Source organism: Barbus barbus, assembly GCF_936440315.1.
Source record: "Barbus barbus genome assembly, chromosome: 10".
NCBI lineage: Eukaryota > Metazoa > Chordata > Actinopteri > Cypriniformes > Cyprinidae > Barbus > Barbus barbus.
Genome location: NC_136738.1, coordinates 7064695 through 7082190, shown reverse-complemented (window position 1 = coordinate 7082190; position 17496 = coordinate 7064695). Strand labels below are relative to the sequence as shown.

The window sequence follows — 17496 nt, the reverse complement described above, 5'->3', positions numbered from 1 at the left end:
CATGCATTTCAGGTCTTAGTGTCTGTAACGGCTTCAAGAATGTAGTTTGAAAACACTGCTCTAGTATCAACCAACTAGAAAAGTGCCTCTCAAACCAGTCCTGGGAACAGTTTGAATGTCTCCCTCATCTAAAGGCTTTGTTCAGGCTGCAGGCAAATCAGAATTTTTTTTCTTTCTTTTCTGTTTCTAAGCAGACTGTCCGCACTATTAATTGCAAGTAATAAAATCAGGTTTATGTGTCCAGACAACTGACGTATCTGTATGGGTTGCTTTGGTAATGATGTAAGCGTACATACGTATGTGACGAGCAGTGTTGGGGAGTAACTAATTATATGTAATGGAATCACATAATTGAATTACAAAATAAATGTAACTGTAATCAGTTACAGTTACTGAGAAAAATGTGTAATTAAATAATTGTGTTACTTAGACAAATGTTAACGATTGCAAAGGGGGTTACATCTGAATATTTTCACACCCACGCACACACAGAGAGATTGAATTCCACTGTACCAATGTTTCAGGAGTTTAGGATACAGAATAGGACAATATTTGGTTTATGCATATGCTTTATTTAAGATTAACTTTTTTTTTTTTGCCCAAGGCATTGTTAGATGCCAATGTCTCCAGTCATAGCTATGCAAAGTTTTGATTTCAAAAACAGTATCATAGCTATTAAACTATTTCTTGTTAATTGTTGTGATTTTAAATCAGTATTTAACCTGAATGAGCTCAAAGTAAAAAGAGTTGCTATAGTCTGATTTTGTGGTGGCTGTGTTTAAAATTAAATTATTAATCTCTTAATTCAAGTGATGAAGACTTTTGAAAGTCTGACAGTAATCAGTGTTGAGTACTGCTCTAAGGTAAAATCCCGCCTGCTTTAAATGTTTCAAAATGATTCATGTAGAAGATTTTTATTAGTCAAAATATGAATTAATCAAGTACAATTAATGTGAATTTAGCCATTTATGTATCAAGTTATTCTTCCATTATAATCATATATATATATATATGCCTGTGTGTGTCAGAGGCCTGCATAGATGGAATGTGCAGAGCCTCGAGATAAGAAATATCTGTAAAAATATAAAGGGGGTCTCTTTCCTTACTATAACACATCTTGGAGCCCCTTCTCTCTAACAAGGAATTGAATTGTATGTATAAGGAAAACACAGCCAAAAAGGGTAAAATGCATATGTATGAAATGTATTGAACACGCCTAGAGAAAAAACTATTTAAAGAGGACACATTCTGGAGATCTTTTCTGCAGAAAACTTCTCGGCTTTATTCTCATTTTGTAATAAAGTCTATTTTCTGGCATCAAAACCCCAAGACTTTGAGAGTGTTTCTTCATAGAAAAGGCAGAAGCCACCACATTAACAGTTGATAACGTTGGTTAGAGATTTAACAGTTACATTAATAAAGTAATTGAAATAGTTACACTACTTATTACATTTTAAATAGGGTAACTTGTAATCTGTAACCTATTACATTTCAAAGTAACCTTCCCAACACTGGCGACAAGGCTTTCAAAACAGATGTGGTCATGTGGCCTCTGTACATCATCTTGATCTCCAGACAAGTGCTTGTAGTGCAGAACTCCTCTGTCACACAAGAAAAGCTCAGCGCCGGAGGAGACACGGATATATATTGTGATGTCCTGTGCTGTAGTTACAGTTGGCTTTGACCCCTTTGAATACTGTATAAAGTATGTCATTTCCGTCACTGAATTTGACGTTATTGTTGTGTTTTGTGTTTAGAGTAACACACAAGACAATTTGAAACCGATTTGAGCAGCCATAGATAAACCTATCTCAAGAATGTGCATTTAAATGGCACCATTTTTTTTATTTGGCGTATTATTTATATGCAAACATGGACTTTGGCATGCATATGATACGCAATTGGTAGGTTTAGGGGTGTGGGGTATTTGCGTAAATATGTATGCTAAAATGCATATTTTATGCACGCAAAAACTGCATATTATATGCACATCAAACACATGTGTAACGTATGCACAGCAAAGACGGTTTCTGCATATAATTGTGTAAAAAAAGGGGCTGTTGATGCGCATTTTCATGAGACCGGGCTCGCCAGAGTATACTGTCTCGACAATATCAGGACATGCAAAAAATCAGATTTTGTTGACAGTCTGAATTAGGCCTAACACACCTGATTCAACTAGTCCGCTCATTAGTAGAGACTGCAAAACCCAAAATGGTTGTGTCCAATAAAGGAGACATCCAAAATGTGCAATGGTGAGGTTCCCCAGGAAAAGGTTTGAGAAGCACTGTCCTAAACCATGCTAGCAATGCCTAGTAACATGCCAAATATGCTCGAGCAATCGAGCAATATGCTAACAACACTTACTGCAAAGAATGCCTAAGATCTAATATGGCATGAAGATGGGGTGTGAAGGGGTTTCTTGAAAATCTGCTGAGGAATGATACTGTCTGACGTGGTCTAATGGGGTCAGAAGTTGTCTGATGTTAGGGGGTTTGTTGAGGTCTGAAGTCATTGATATGGTATGTCTAAATTTTATTGTTCTGTTTGATTTCATATGATGCTCTGTCTGAAAGTAAAATCTTCAAGCTTTTAAAACTGTTTGAAACTTTCGTACAAGGAATGGTCAAGCAAACATTAAAATGCTTTGCAAACTGTACTAGCAATTAATTTGTGATTTCAGTATATACTAACAAGTTTACCTCTATTAACCACACTGCAAATATGGCTGTACACGTTCAGCTGGTGTATGACGATGTCAGCAAAAACTGACGTCAAAAACTCAGAGCAACCTCTGTATCTTAGCAGCCACATCCTATTAGAGTCTGTTTTGTCCTGAGCAAGATGTGTGACAATATGATGCTTCATGTCCTCGACGCAAACAATGTGTTCTCTATGGGTGTTGTGCAGTGATATACTGTTTTGCGAACTGGTGTTTTGTGTCAGCTGTTAGTAAATTGTTTACTGCTATATGTTGTATTAGCCAATCAAAATCCAAGATTAGAGCTTTTTATATTACTCTATTATTATTGCCATATAAATATGGTTATTTAAACATGACAATTTATCAGTGCTTTTGTTGCATTGCTGCTTTACCCCTTTTTTATTAACCTCGTAGCTAAAAAGTATTCAGCCTTAGGATATGAACCCCTTTTCTAAAATCTGTAACATCTTATTTGGGCAGTGCTGGCGTCATTTCACCCAGTTTCATCTGTTTTTCTTATGAAACAGCTATATATTTAATTGTGCAAGTAATCATTTTCCTCATGAAGAGTCCCGTGACTGTTTTTTGTTTGTTTGTTTGTTTGTTTCTTAAAGAGAAGACAATGGTACTTTCTGCCATCTATTTGTCTCTGTTCTGCACTCTGAGTCACTGCAGAACTAATGTTAATGTCAAAAAGTAGTTATTTTTCACTCATTTAATTGACTAATTTCATTTCCCTTTTTGCTTCCTGAACCCTGAATTATACTGATTTCATCAGACTTCCTTCCCATTTCATTATTAGGATGAACTATCCTAATTTTAAATGTCTCATTGTGTAAATTAAACAGTGAAATGTTTAATCACAACATGCATTCATGTAGCAGTATGCATTATTTGATAATAAATTAGAATTAATCCAAGGGTAAAAACAATGCATTCAGTTCAGCAATACAACATTTTAGCTGAGCACTAGAATATAGTGCAAAAGTATGTAAAACAAAGAAATGACAATGAAATTGCTCAAATTCACAAGTGTCAGTATGTCAAATCATTCCAGAGAGAAAGTCAATATGTACTAAAAATAAATAAAATAATCTTAGGCCGTGCTTAATGGACATAATCTTTTGACTGTATCCGATTTTTTGTCCCTCCTGTTCACAATTTTTTTAAAGTAATATTTATTTTTAAAATTATTATTATTATTAAATAAAAATAGTAGGCCTACATGTTATTTTAAAAAATCATAAGAAATTGACAAATTAAAATCCGACGCATTATACTCACGTGAAATTAAGATTTAGTTCTTGGTTTAAGTTCTTGACATGTAAACGTTATTGTCTTGCTGAACAGGATAAACCCTTTATACGGGCGTCTACAGATGAACGCAATCAGGTCTTTCACTGCCCTCTTTTGGTGTAGAGACATATGACGTAGAGCGTATGCTTTAGTCAGTGATGAAGGAAGTAGGCTATTAATTACGGGCCAGCTTGGTTAATCAAGTTAAATGAGCGCTGGTCTTACATTAATGCAGCAGGAAAGTGTTAGACAGCAGAAGAAAACTGGTTCAAGAGAATCATATATATATTATTCAATGCGCTTTAATTAATTCCATGCCTGTTAGGTTAAGTTCGTGCGTATCACAGCGGCTCAGTTCACAGTAGCTCCACAGAAACTGTTATCATTTACATGTGGAGCGTCTCAAACTCCATCTCTGCATCATGTTGTTGTGAGTTTGGGTTTATTATAAAGTTCATCTGGGAACGCAATGTGCGCCATTTCATCAGAAAACATTTATAAATCTACACAAACACAGGAGAATGCATCGCGGATTCAAGATTAAGTGGACATTTTAATTAAATAGAGCTTGGTCAATATTAAACAAGGATTAGATCGCACTGTAATGTATAAAAACATTCGTCAGGCCGTCGGCCCCCTACAGGCCTTTGGTGTAATGCGTCATGTACATTAGATCACCAAAGACCAATGATTTGTACATAGGCCTACACTATATGGACAAAAGTATTGCGACACCCCCTTCTTTAGAACAGAAGAAAGGCACTTCCAAAACTGTGGCAACAAAGATGGAAGCATAATTCACGTACTTAAAAATTGTATTTCCATCTCTGTTTTCAGTTTTGAAAGTGTCTAAAATGACAGTACCCATATAGAAGTCATTAGTGTTTGGTGATGAGTTTATGGCTCAAGGTCTGCATATAAAGTCACACCAGAGGTGTTCAGCTGGGATCAGGACTTGGCTTTCTGCAGACCAGTCAAGTTCTTCCACACTGACTGAATCAATCATGTCTTTTTGAACCGTGCCTTATACACAGTGGCACTGTCATGTTAGACTAGAAAAGGGTCCTGTCCAAACTGTTGCTATAAAATTAGAAGCACGCAATTCCCTTGAATATCATTATATGCTTAAACATTTAACATTGTACTTATGGAAATTTGTGATGTTATTTGCCATAAATGCAATAGGATTGCTGTAATATTGTGAGATATAGCGACTGTTTGTAGTTGTGGCAGGCCTATTTTTGGGAAAATACAGGGACGTTTTTTACTTCTAGTCCGTCCCTGAGTAGGGACTGCAGATTGTGCAAGTTTTTTTGTTTTTGTTTTTTTTCTGTGAAACAAGTTATGTGTTCAGAAAAGTTATCATTGTTTTAGTGACAATGACATAAATTATGAACCAAGTATGAAAAAATGTCCAGAGTTTTCATGTTATTAGATTTTTAACAAAAATAACATTTGTGCCATGGGTGGGGTAAATTGCTCATTGCTATACTTCAGAACTGTAGCGTCAGTATTCTAAGTGGCCACGAGAGGACGCAAAATACAGCTTCAGATCATCCACACTCTTCAGTCATATTCATCAACGTCAACCTTGTATGCAAGTCCAACAAACAGACTGTAGATCATAATTTTTGTTCAAATGATGCCATTATATATTCTGCTGATGACCTGCTAAAACTAGTCTTACAACCAGGAGACTTTGAAAATGTTGCATGTTTAAGGATGCTTTAGGCCTATATTCACGTTTATCCCATTTTATTAGCCTATATCTCAGACATATTGACTTTGCTATAGCCTATGTCACAGTAGATACACTAATAAGTAGGCTTAGCTAATGTTACAATAACGCTTTTTAAAAAAAGTTAATAGCACCAAATGCTCTGAACCAGTTGTGTTTAATGCTCCGAATTTTCATAAAGAGATTGTGCTTTTTTTCAGTCATGGATGATGGCACTACAAATCCGGCGTTTAGTGGCCTAATTTATGAACTTAAGCCTAGTCCTTACTTTATCTGTGGAAACGTAGGTCAAAATCGCTGTGGAATAGAGCAGAATAGAATAATATGAACACCTTTGAACGGTCCACATCTGTTCTGTGAGCATGAGACGCACATTCTTCACGCATGAATAAACGCATGCTCTGCCCGGCCGCTGTGTGGACCCCAAAGGGCCTCCCTCTGTAGGCTACATGGTAGCAATATCTTTCGTTACTCGCTGTCTACTTTTACACACCTTTCCATGGTCCAAATGTCTAAACGGAATGGCAATAACTTTGAATAAGGCATAGGCCACGAAGCATGTTAACCAAGCCAAAAATAAACAAACAAAAAAATAGGCTATAGGCCTATGCCTCGTCACTGTCTCATCGTAACAGTCACAACAGGTCCCATATAGGCAAATTCTATTTACTTTAAATAGATATCGACTGACATTCAGAAAAATTTAAAGTTACAATTTACGTTTAAAATACCAGAAATTATTGGATAAGAAATTAAAGATAATACCAGAAATTAAGGATAAGGATTTTCCAAATTACGAGTCTCGAAAATAGCCTACCTGATATTTTGGGAATATATGGCCTGGGATGGAGAGTTTGTGAAACTGTAAATTAATAATAATAATAATAATAATAAAATTAAGCTGTTGAAATTGACACCAAACGCATAGCACAACCTAACCAATGAGCTATCCAGTGAATTATGCAGGGGTCGTTTACATTTTGTTTAACAATAAAAAAATACATTCATTATATTTTCACTAAAGCTCTGCCTACGTGAGCGGTAAAATTAATCACGGGACATTTAGCTGTCAATTAAGCCATTTATGCAAATAGAGTTTTTGGTAAGAGAAGCCTCATCAGGACGTTCACGCGCTTTTGAGGCCTCTGCAAAGCTGCTTTGATTAAACGGCTCTTGCATGCATTGTGGCAGGCGCTTTTAACTGTGCTGTATGATGAATGCACGCTAATTAAAACCTATAAATTATGTTTTTATAAGAGTTCTTAAGGCGCGTCTTGTGAGAAAGATAGGGGACTATTCAGCCATTTACCTCTTAACCGACGCCACCTCACAATAGCCCACTTTTCCAGAATGAGCCGGCAATAGCCCTAATTATAAATTAATTATGTGCAAACAGATCATTCTCGCGATAAGTAGCCTATATCGAGCCCCCAAATATTGAGAACGAGGCTAGTCTGGCCTCACTCGTCCTGAATGAGATCTAAATTAAATGCTAACGTAGCCTATTTTATTACACAGTGAGGTAGTGGTAGGCTACTTGTTTTAGTAGGCTTTATTAGTTGCCTATGCTATTTATAGCATTAAGAACAAGCATATAATTTAAATTAGACATTCAATTAGTATATTTTAATAGCATATGCAATGACATATTGGTAGCTAATATTTATTTATTATTATTATTAATATTTTTATTATTATTATGCATTTGGAGACAATTATCCAGAAAACTGATTTGGCTTTAAATGTGTAGTAGTTCTATATTTTCGCAAAGAAGCCTATTGAAGTATGGTTTTGTGATCTTTTTAAAGTGTTTTCAGGCTATGTTTTGCCTTATAACAGTCATATTACTGTTTTTAACCATTTCCTCTTAAGCTGCAAATAGATCAAGTTAATCGAAGATTTGTTTTTCATTTTAATTCTCTCCTCGCGTCTATGGGTGAATTTGAGTGTGGCTGGAAGAGGCAGAATTCAGCTACAAAGGCGAGAGCAATCTCTGTGCCGTTTGAGATCTGTGAGCACAGGCGCGGAACGGAATTGGACGCTGACACACGTGGCAAAGAGCTCCTTTGTCATGGATAGGCTCCCCACTCATATGTAATCTGATGTGTTTCCGGTTAGTGGCCACTAAGTGGTTGTGCACGAGTAGAGTTCCAGAAAAAGAGGTGTCAAACCGAGGTCTGGCAATGCGGAGGGTGTAGGAAAGCCGCGTACACCGTGCGCTGTCAGTCCTATCCAAAGTGACAGCGCGCAAGCGTTATCTCTCCACTACATGTCAACAAGTTGACTTACAAAATGTATTCACTTTCGCGGGAAATTAGCGCGTTGTCATGGATACCTAGATAACATTGTCCAGTCTTTTGTTATATTTGGAGCGGAACAGGTTACAATCCAACCACTGGAGCGAATTTCAAAGAGGGGAGCTGTTATGGAAGAGCAGCGGGACCAGAGCGAAGATGACAGCGTTTCTCTGTCACCGAGCCTGCCCTCTCCACCTCTGCTCCCGCTGCAGGCTGCGCACCACACGCACGGAACCACCAACTTTTTCATTGACAACATCCTCAGACCGGACTTCGGCTGCAAAAGGGAGCATCGTCCAACTGTCCCCAGCACTCCTTGTCCGGATTTCAGCTGCAGTACCGACAGTGTTTCATCTTCTGCCTCGTCCACCGTTTCATCTCCTGCCAGCAGTAGGCATTCCAAGGCAGACGAGGCCGACAGAGGGAACACAGCAAAATCTGTGGTCGTCTCAGCGTCATCCGTTGCTTTGAATAGCCCAGGTGAAACCTCCTCGCCCAGTAAAGACACCCAACAGTTTATGTGGCCCGCCTGGGTTTATTGCACGAGATACTCTGATCGACCTTCATCCGGTAAGGCATCTGGTAACAAAAAATACTCTTTATGGTACTAATAATAATAATAAAAAAAAAAAAACTCTTCTTTATGTATAGGCCATATATTTTGTTGCATGAACTAAAAGCAGGAAAATCAACTTATGAATATCGAATAGCCTATACTTTCGATCGTAGAAATATTCCAGCTGACACACACCATAATCATATAAATAATAATGCCTCATGTTCATCAAACCAGACCAAATTTACCAAGTGATGAAACATAAAATAGGATTTTTTTGTTTGTTTGTTTTTGTTTGTTGTTGTTTTTGTTGTTGTTGTTTTCGTTTTACAGCGTGCACGATCCAGACACAACTCCACCGATGGTTTCCAAGGAATTAAGATTTAGGCCTACATGTTAGTCAATAAATACACGTCGTTTATTAATAATCGATATATATATATATATATATTCAAGGTAATTACAAAATAACTAATATTGCCCAATAAATATATTTAAGTCTACGACATGAACAAAATAATCAACGCTATCTAATCTGTTTTAATAAAACAAAACAAAAAATATCTGTTGCGTGTGATTGATCTCGCATTTTAGCGTTGAGGTTGTGATTTTGTGCTGCCATAGGTTAGGCCTAGTGACAGTTATTATTATTATTATTGTTATCATTATTTACAAGATCGCACATATTTTGCCTATAGCGTAGGCCTATTCATGTTATGTCGTACATTTTATCCCCCTCGGTTTTCTCAAGTCACCGTTCAAAATTGGAAAAAAACAAATAAATAAATAAATTCCTCAGGAAGGTCACATATATAATTATATTAAACTTTTTCATTTTTAACCCATTTCTGTTCCATCATATAGGCTATTTTGGCTTTTGTCGATGGCTTGCATTAAGACAACTTGACGTCAAAACGAATATAATTTATTTTTCCACTTTTTTTCCAGCAACATAATAACAATGTAGTTCATATGCTGAACTACTCCTGTGTTCATGTGTTGTAATCCGTCTTTATGTGTAGTAGTTACATTATTATTTCCCCTCAAATTGAAGCAGCAATTCGCGTATTTTGTATTTCTATTTATTTATTGGACAGGGTCGACGGAGTTAGCTGTCTATCTAGATCCTGTCAGTTCTTAAAGGGCAACCTAAATTAACAAAGTGATTGTTATTGAAAAAAGTAAGAAAATTTTTGATGCATATTTATTCTAGTGATCATGTGGCACAGACAACAATACTCACCACGCCACTGCCCTTTTTGTGTGTGTAGTCCAAAATGGCTTTGGCATTTAATGATATGGTTGATATTCATGGATTCGTCTCATTGTTGTCTCCACACAAGGCCCAAGGACCCGGAAATTGAAAAAGAAGAAAAACGACAGTGAGGATAAACGACCCAGAACGGCGTTCACAGCTGAGCAGCTCCAGAGACTGAAGGCTGAGTTTCAGGCGAGCCGCTATATCACGGAGCAGCGGCGGCAGGCCCTGGCGCACGAACTCAAGCTGAACGAGTCGCAGATTAAAATCTGGTTCCAGAACAAACGGGCTAAAATCAAGAAAGCCACCGGATTCAAGAATGGCTTGGCAGTGCAGCTAATGGCGCACGGACTGTACAACCATTCCACCACAACCACCACCGTTCAAGAAGACGATGGCAACTAGCAAAGACAGAAAGAGACAGAGAAATGGGGAGTGAAATAGGATCGGAAGAACTCAAATTACCTGACCAGACGTTATAAAGGGATATTATAGTTATTTTATTAACCTGTTTGGAGGAGCGGGTGATTTTTTTTACAATGTGTGGAACCATTGGCCTCATTTTGATTTTGAGGATGCTATTAAAATCTATATGGATTGCGCTGGTTTGTTGTTTGAAATCGTTGTCACTACCAGTCAAACTAGACACTTTACATTTGATCTAAATTCTTGTTTTTATGTTGTAAAAAGCAATATTTCTTCGTGCCAAAGATGTTAATCGAACAGTATAGCTACACTTCGTCTATTGGTAGGCCTAATATTTTTTTTATTTGATGATGGGGATTCGGATACTAATGGGAAACTTATCAGATACTATTCTTTACAAGATATTTAATACTGTATCCAAATAAACCTTTTTTTGTACATGCAAAACGTGGCGTCTATTTTCTCCTTATTTTGCCTTTATACAATTAATAGCCTAAGTCAGCATAGTCTAACACTTTACCGTGAATCAGAGACAGAGCTCCAGCGTTGTCAAATTTGTTTCGCCATTATGTTTACACAATAAAACGACTTTCAATTCCCCTTTTTTGTGTGGCGCGCGGCAGTTCATATCTCTAATGCATGTAAAACACAAAATGCATTAACATTTTCATACAGAGACAGCGTGATAATTTCACCAGTGGTCTGATGTATTTTATATCAAAACTATTCACAAATAAATACATTGTATTTACAATATTTAATATTGGCCTACGAGGATAAAGACATTTACAAATGCTGTCTATGTTGGAAGACAAAATCATGGTGCAAAATTACTAATTTGTTAGCTGGAAGAAAGGCCTACACTTTTAGCAATGATAATAATAATAGTAATAATATCCCTAAGTTTTAACAAAATTATTTTAATATAAGGTAATGTAAGCCTTGTTGTTTCATATAGCCTAGGCCTACTCCATGTTCGCCGCCCATCTCTTTTTAGCTGTGGCTTTGAGAATTTGAGAGCAGTAGTTGAGTGACTGTTTCGGTGGTGTGTTGTGGGCATGTCGTGGCTTTTTTGTAACCGATTAATCAAACCAAAGACGACAGAGAATCATGAACACCTTATCCTGATGGGAATCACTGTTTGTTTTCTGAAGCTCTCTGCCCGGGGCAACATTTTGCAGCGTCATATGGCATCTTTATTGGACCTGCATTCGTGGTTTTCTCACACCTTCATCGTCTCCACCGCTATATGGTCCTCAACACGAGGCGCGCCTGGGCAGTCTTGGCGCAGTGCAGGAATTAGCAACTGTCAAGTTCATGATTGAGATCTTGGCCTGTGTTTTTCTCAAGTTCTTAAAAACCACAATAGAAATATCCTTCAAAATATGATTTAGAAATAATAAACTAAGGTTCATGCCTTACTCGTGTGAACGTTCTTAAGGAACGTCTGCCGGTTTAAGACCCAGAAATCGCCCCAAAAGTTCGAGTTTGGCCAAATTAAAGCATGTTGTTTTGCCGTTTACAACAATCTTCGGATTCCACAACGCGTCGCTTTGCTATCACCTGCTAGAAAATTAATTAATAAGCGAATAAGATAAGATAAGCGAATAACGAGCCATTGCAGAATGTTGTTCGCCATCAATCACTGCTAAAAAAGCTCACATTGCCTCGTGTCTTCCGCCGTCACGCCACGCTTGAAACTAGATTTGCTGTAGCCTATGAATAAACGACATAAAATAAAAATTACAGAAAAAAATAAGGGCTAATGAGCCGCGGTAAACTATAGGAAACAGTGTATCAAGTGCCTTATATGCATACGTTAGCCTACGTTCTCAGTTGTTCTTTATAGCCTAGGTTTCAAAAAAATTAAAATGAAATAAAATAAAAAATAACTGATTCTGTACCAACACTCCAGTTTAGGCTGCTTCATTTACTGCTTCATGAATTATAGAGCTCTCATTAAAATAATAATAATAATAATAATAAAAAGCAATCTGCTTCGCTGCTACATTTTAACATTTTAAATGCAACTGTTGTGGAAGAATTTATAACGATTTAAGCATTATCCTTTCGAACAACTTGCTGTCTGCATATAGCCTGATGTAAATAATAATAATAATAAAATAAAAAATTGTACGGCCAAACAATGCAAACATATATAGGCCTATTATTCACACAGTGCATGCAGGAACAAGGTGAGTAAACCCATTTTTAAGTGTGGGCCTATTTGACTTAAAATAATCAATTCCCCGTTACGCTTGTTCAACTTCGTTTTTAGAACTTATAGAAAAAAAAATAGGCCTAATAAAAATTGAGTAGGTTAGGCTATATTGTTAAAATAAATGTTTTAATTGGAATCATTTAGCTATACTAGGCTTAAAAAAACAATACATTTTACATTTTATTCTCTCGTTCTTTAAAAAAAAAATCTTTGCAGGTGTTTTAACGATCGCAGGCTAGCCTAAATAATTTCTAGCTAACATTTAGCTCATAAAATATAAATAAATAGGCTAAAACGTTTTGCATTGTGATTTTTATTTAATTTATTATTTTGAATTTAAATTTGATTTAATTTATTCCACTGAGGCATGACTGAGGGAATGTGCACGCTGTGTCTGAGTAAATACCGTTGAACTTGTGAAAAGAACATTCAGTCCCCCACCTTCGCCCCCAACAGACAGATGGGCCAACACACCCTCCGAATATTTTCTCAAATCTACAAACCCCGTGAATACACAAACAAGGCCAACCGAACAGCCTTGATATTTAGCACAAACTAAAGCGGCAATTTGTGGAGAAGTGCATCTAATCTTCAAAACGTCTGTGTAGCATAGCCTACTTCGTTTTTGTTTTTTTGCTGGTTTGGAGCTGGAACATGTCACAAAGGCTGTTTGATTTCAAAAGTCCTTTTTTTTCCGGCAGTTCTTTTGTTTGCATGTTTTGCTTTATCAAACCTGTCTCAAATTAGTTATATCTTAAAAGTTTTTGTAACTGCAGTTTAGTTCATGTCGTGTCTTCCCTGTTTTACATAAAGACAGAGTACATTAAAGAAGAGTCAGGGCTACCAATTCAGGAATTAAGTAGCCGATTATTTAAGTCACTATAGTGAATATAATTATATTTAAGTCATTACGTATTGTTTTATTCATACATAACAGTTCACTGGTCACATATTTATTCTGTAGCCTACTTTAGACAATATTTCATATTTTTACTTCTCTTAATATTATAACATTAATGCATGGGGTCTGGATCTTCAGCGAAAAGCTATGAACTGATGAACTGAATTGTGGATTTTAGGATAGCCTATCCATTTAATAGAATTCACATTAGACAGCTGCTTTGTAAAATGCTCGCGCTGTTAACTTTTTTTTTCGCACAACCGATTATAAAAGATGAGAAAGAAATTCAGAAAAGATTGCAGGGTTGTTAACAGTCTTGTTTAGTGGTAGATGAGCATGATGTCACTGCTGCGCACTATAGCCATATTTCAGTATGACAGATTTCCACTGGCGGCAATCCAGTGCAGGGTTTTTGGACCCCAAGTGATGTCCATTGAGCGCGCACATATCCCATCTGTGTCTCTAGGAGCTTGGGTTTCCACAGACAGTATTTTTGGAATGGAGTTCCTCTCGAACCGTGCATAACGCATTTAAACGCTGTCACAACGTGGTGTGTGGTCCACCGCGCGCATCGGTCCTCAATGAAAGCCCCTCAAGAGGCTTGCATTTGTTCATTGTATGCGAATAAAACAAAGCACTTTATTCTTAAATTATGATGTATGGGTGTATGGCAATCGGTTTAAGCCCTTCTTTAGCAAACATAACTGTGTGCGTAGACAGGCGAAGTTTTAAATTCTGGGAACAGTTTGCTTTACACATTATCATAGCCATGTTGGCAGTTGGCACTATGTGATAGCTATATATCTAAAATAAATAAATAAAGCATATCGGAATTAAGAAGTTGGGGGAATATTAATCGTATATTATCACAAGCCTAAAAAGAATGGTTTAACTATATTTATTTGTATGAGCCCTGTTCATTGAAAATGCGCAAATATATGACTCTGTGATATGCAGGGTTAATGCTCCAAGTTGCTATGTTGTTTGGCAACCATAAACAGTCTAAAATTAGACTAATTAAATACTTCTCAGTGGAGAAATTTCATATTCTGTTTTTTGAAAACCATAGGGGGGAGGGGGTAGTTTAACACAGCACATCCATAAATGAAATGAAAACGTATGATGCACCCAGAATTTATTTATTTATTATTATTATTATTTATAAATATAGCCTAGTTGTTGCATGCTGGCATTAACTCATTAACTCATGTTGCTGCTGGTGTTAACTCTGATGTTAACACAGAAGGAAATATTTGTCAGACTTGTACCACTGTTGTTGCTCCATTCACACTGAGTGCCAGAGGGCTTGTTTGCCTCATCTGGAATTTTCACCACTCTTTGGCAACTACATTAGACACAAATCACTTTTATTGAATCTAGAATTTTAAAGTAACAGAGGAATTATTTTGATATAAATGGGATATGAGATGAGAAGGGTTTGAAGCAGCCAAAACTACTAAATGTGTCTGAAAACATGTCACTAATAAAGACTGATGACAAAACAGAAAATCTGAATTAACTGCTAAAGGACTTGATAATCAAACTAATATCAAGTCTGCTGTGAAGGGTCTCATTTAAAAATATTACTTTCTGTTCAATGGATTCTTGTTTACAGTGGTGCATTCTAACAATACGCGTGAAAAGGTTATGAAAAGTTGAAATACTGAGAAACCAGAAGAGAGTTTGCAACATACCAGGAGGGAATGAGTTAAAAATACAGGAAATACTTAGAGACTGATCACAGGGTGACTTGTCAAAACTGAATGACTAAATGAAAATGGAGTATCATTTGCTCATTATTTAAGGGTTTCATTACTGGTGGACTCACAGTCTGATGTGATAGTAGTATAACACATCACTGGACAGCTTTGTAAGGGATAATTATACACATATCATTCACTGAACATATCTGCACATCCAAAAAGCCAAAATACTGGCAAAAGATAGCACTGACCATCAGATAAACACTTTTGACCTGCAGGCAAATGGCCAATATCACACACTGACTTACATTTTATCCAGACGATCACATCCACAAGTGCAACAGTGCTATTTTATCCAACTCTTAAAGTCACAGGTTATATTTTTACTTTTCACTGCTCTGATACTTAAATATTAAATATAATTATTCAACTTTTAAACTATTCTCAGTGTACACCAAGGCACGTTGCACATGCAATGAAAAAATTAATTTACCACAGTAGCATGTGTGCGATATAGTTTTGCATGCATGTGAGACAGAGCCACTTGTTTGTGTGAAGCAAGAGTTTGTTGCATGCTTGTTTGTGTGTGTGAGGTTAACTGATAGATTAATTTACTTGGTACGGAGTTGTAGTCTTTAAATATGATGTCTCGGCTGCATTGAATACATACAACCAACTCCATTTCCCACAATTCCTACTGCCATTTTGATAAATAAATAAATAAATAAACAAAGTTCTATATTAGTTTCTTTCTTCTCCTGAACAAAAAGAAAAGATTTTGAAGAATGTTGGTAAGCAAACAGTTAATGGTAGCCATTCACTTCCATAGTGTGGAGAAAAAAAAATACTATGCAAGTCAATGGTTACCGTCAACTATTTGGTTACTAGCATTCTAATCCATACATGTTCACAGTATTTTCATTTTTGGGTGAACTATCCCTTTAAGTAAGAGGTGTTCTGTTAATGCAGTCTGCCATTTTGGGCAAATAAAGAAAATGTTTGTCTGAAAGCATTATTTTTAAGGTTTGGATTTTGTGTGCATTACTGTATATGTAACATTAATGTCCTCTGTAGCACCAGTGCCAAGTGCAAAAAAAAGTTAATATACAGCCCTGTTCACCATATTATATTCTTGCTACATACACACAAAACTATCTTCTGGATCTAATTGTCTTCAAAAAAGAAAAAAAAATTCTGCACATCTGTAAAGAATACGGTAAAATTCCTTCTTTGACATCCACCACTGATACAGAGCAGACTGGGTTTAAATTGCAGTGTGTGCATGTCTGCAGGATGTCAGTAGCTACCTATTATTATTATTTCTCCGACCGGACAGAGTGAGAGCGGACATATGGCCTCAAATCACACAGACACACAAAACACACAGTCAGAAGAGGATGAGCCAGCCAAGTGCAGACAAGACTATGCTCCGGATGTAATAAATCTTGGACTGGGATTGTCTGTGACAGTTCAGATGCTATCAGACAGTCAGTGGTCAACCAGTATAACTAACCGAGCAACATGACAGGGATCATCCATAATGCAAACATACACACTCATTAAAACGTTCGTATACGCACTGACAGGGGTTATTTCTGTGGAAATATAGGAAAATAGAGAGAGCAGGAGATACAGTCTGACAGAAAACAGGTAATAAGTGACTCAGTGACAATGAACAGAGTATAGCCTTAGGCTATCACACTCTAACACACACACACACATTTTTTTAAATGATGATTGAGATAAAAATGTTTAACCTGAACATAACCTACATTATTATCTGTTATCTATACAATTCATGATCGATAAGAAGCAAACTATAATTTCAAGCTTCTAAAATCACCTGACAACTCAAGTCTTCTCCGCAAGCACAGCTGATATGGCTTTACTGGGACCCACACACTCCATTTGTCATTGTTTTACTGTCATCAGCTGATTTATGTGTAAGAGAGATCAGGAAAAGGGGAGCACATGCTCTCTGACCTTTTGATTGGTGCTAAAAGGATCGGGAGACCGGAGAGTAATAGAACATTATGGTATCACTCGCCTCATTGGCTCTCAGGAAGAGGAGAGCTATACGTGCAAGGCTGTTGCCAAGGAAACAGTCGCTGAACTTTGTTTTAAAGTGAATGATGAATACACTCCGAGCAGATCCTCCGCAGATTATCTATTGCTCCATGGTTCATTAGGCCTACATATAGGCCTAATGATGGGCGATGTACACAAATCTATACTTGAGTAGAAGTTCAGATAAACCCTGATAAAATATTACACCAGTAAAAGTATGAGTAAAAGTAAAAAAAAAAAAGTACTTGATTTTTATGTACTTAAAAAGGACTGAACCATGTTTATTATTTATTCTAGCCAGCACTAGCCAATAAGTAAGATTAATGGAT

The 17496-nt window shown here is 36.7% G+C and overlaps 1 protein-coding gene across 1 annotated transcript; it reads left to right on the top strand.

The window, feature by feature from the left end:
• Positions 1–8163: 8163 nt before the first annotated feature.
• Positions 8164–10254, top strand: LOC306876088 (homeobox protein engrailed-1-B-like; the record flags this gene model as incomplete). The annotated part of the gene is made up of 2 exons (XM_079427005.1): positions 8164–8605; positions 9935–10254. The coding sequence occupies 2 exons, from the start codon at positions 8164–8166 to the stop codon at positions 10252–10254; spliced, it is 762 nt and encodes a 253-aa protein (XP_079283131.1).
• Positions 10255–17496: the final 7242 nt, after the last annotated feature.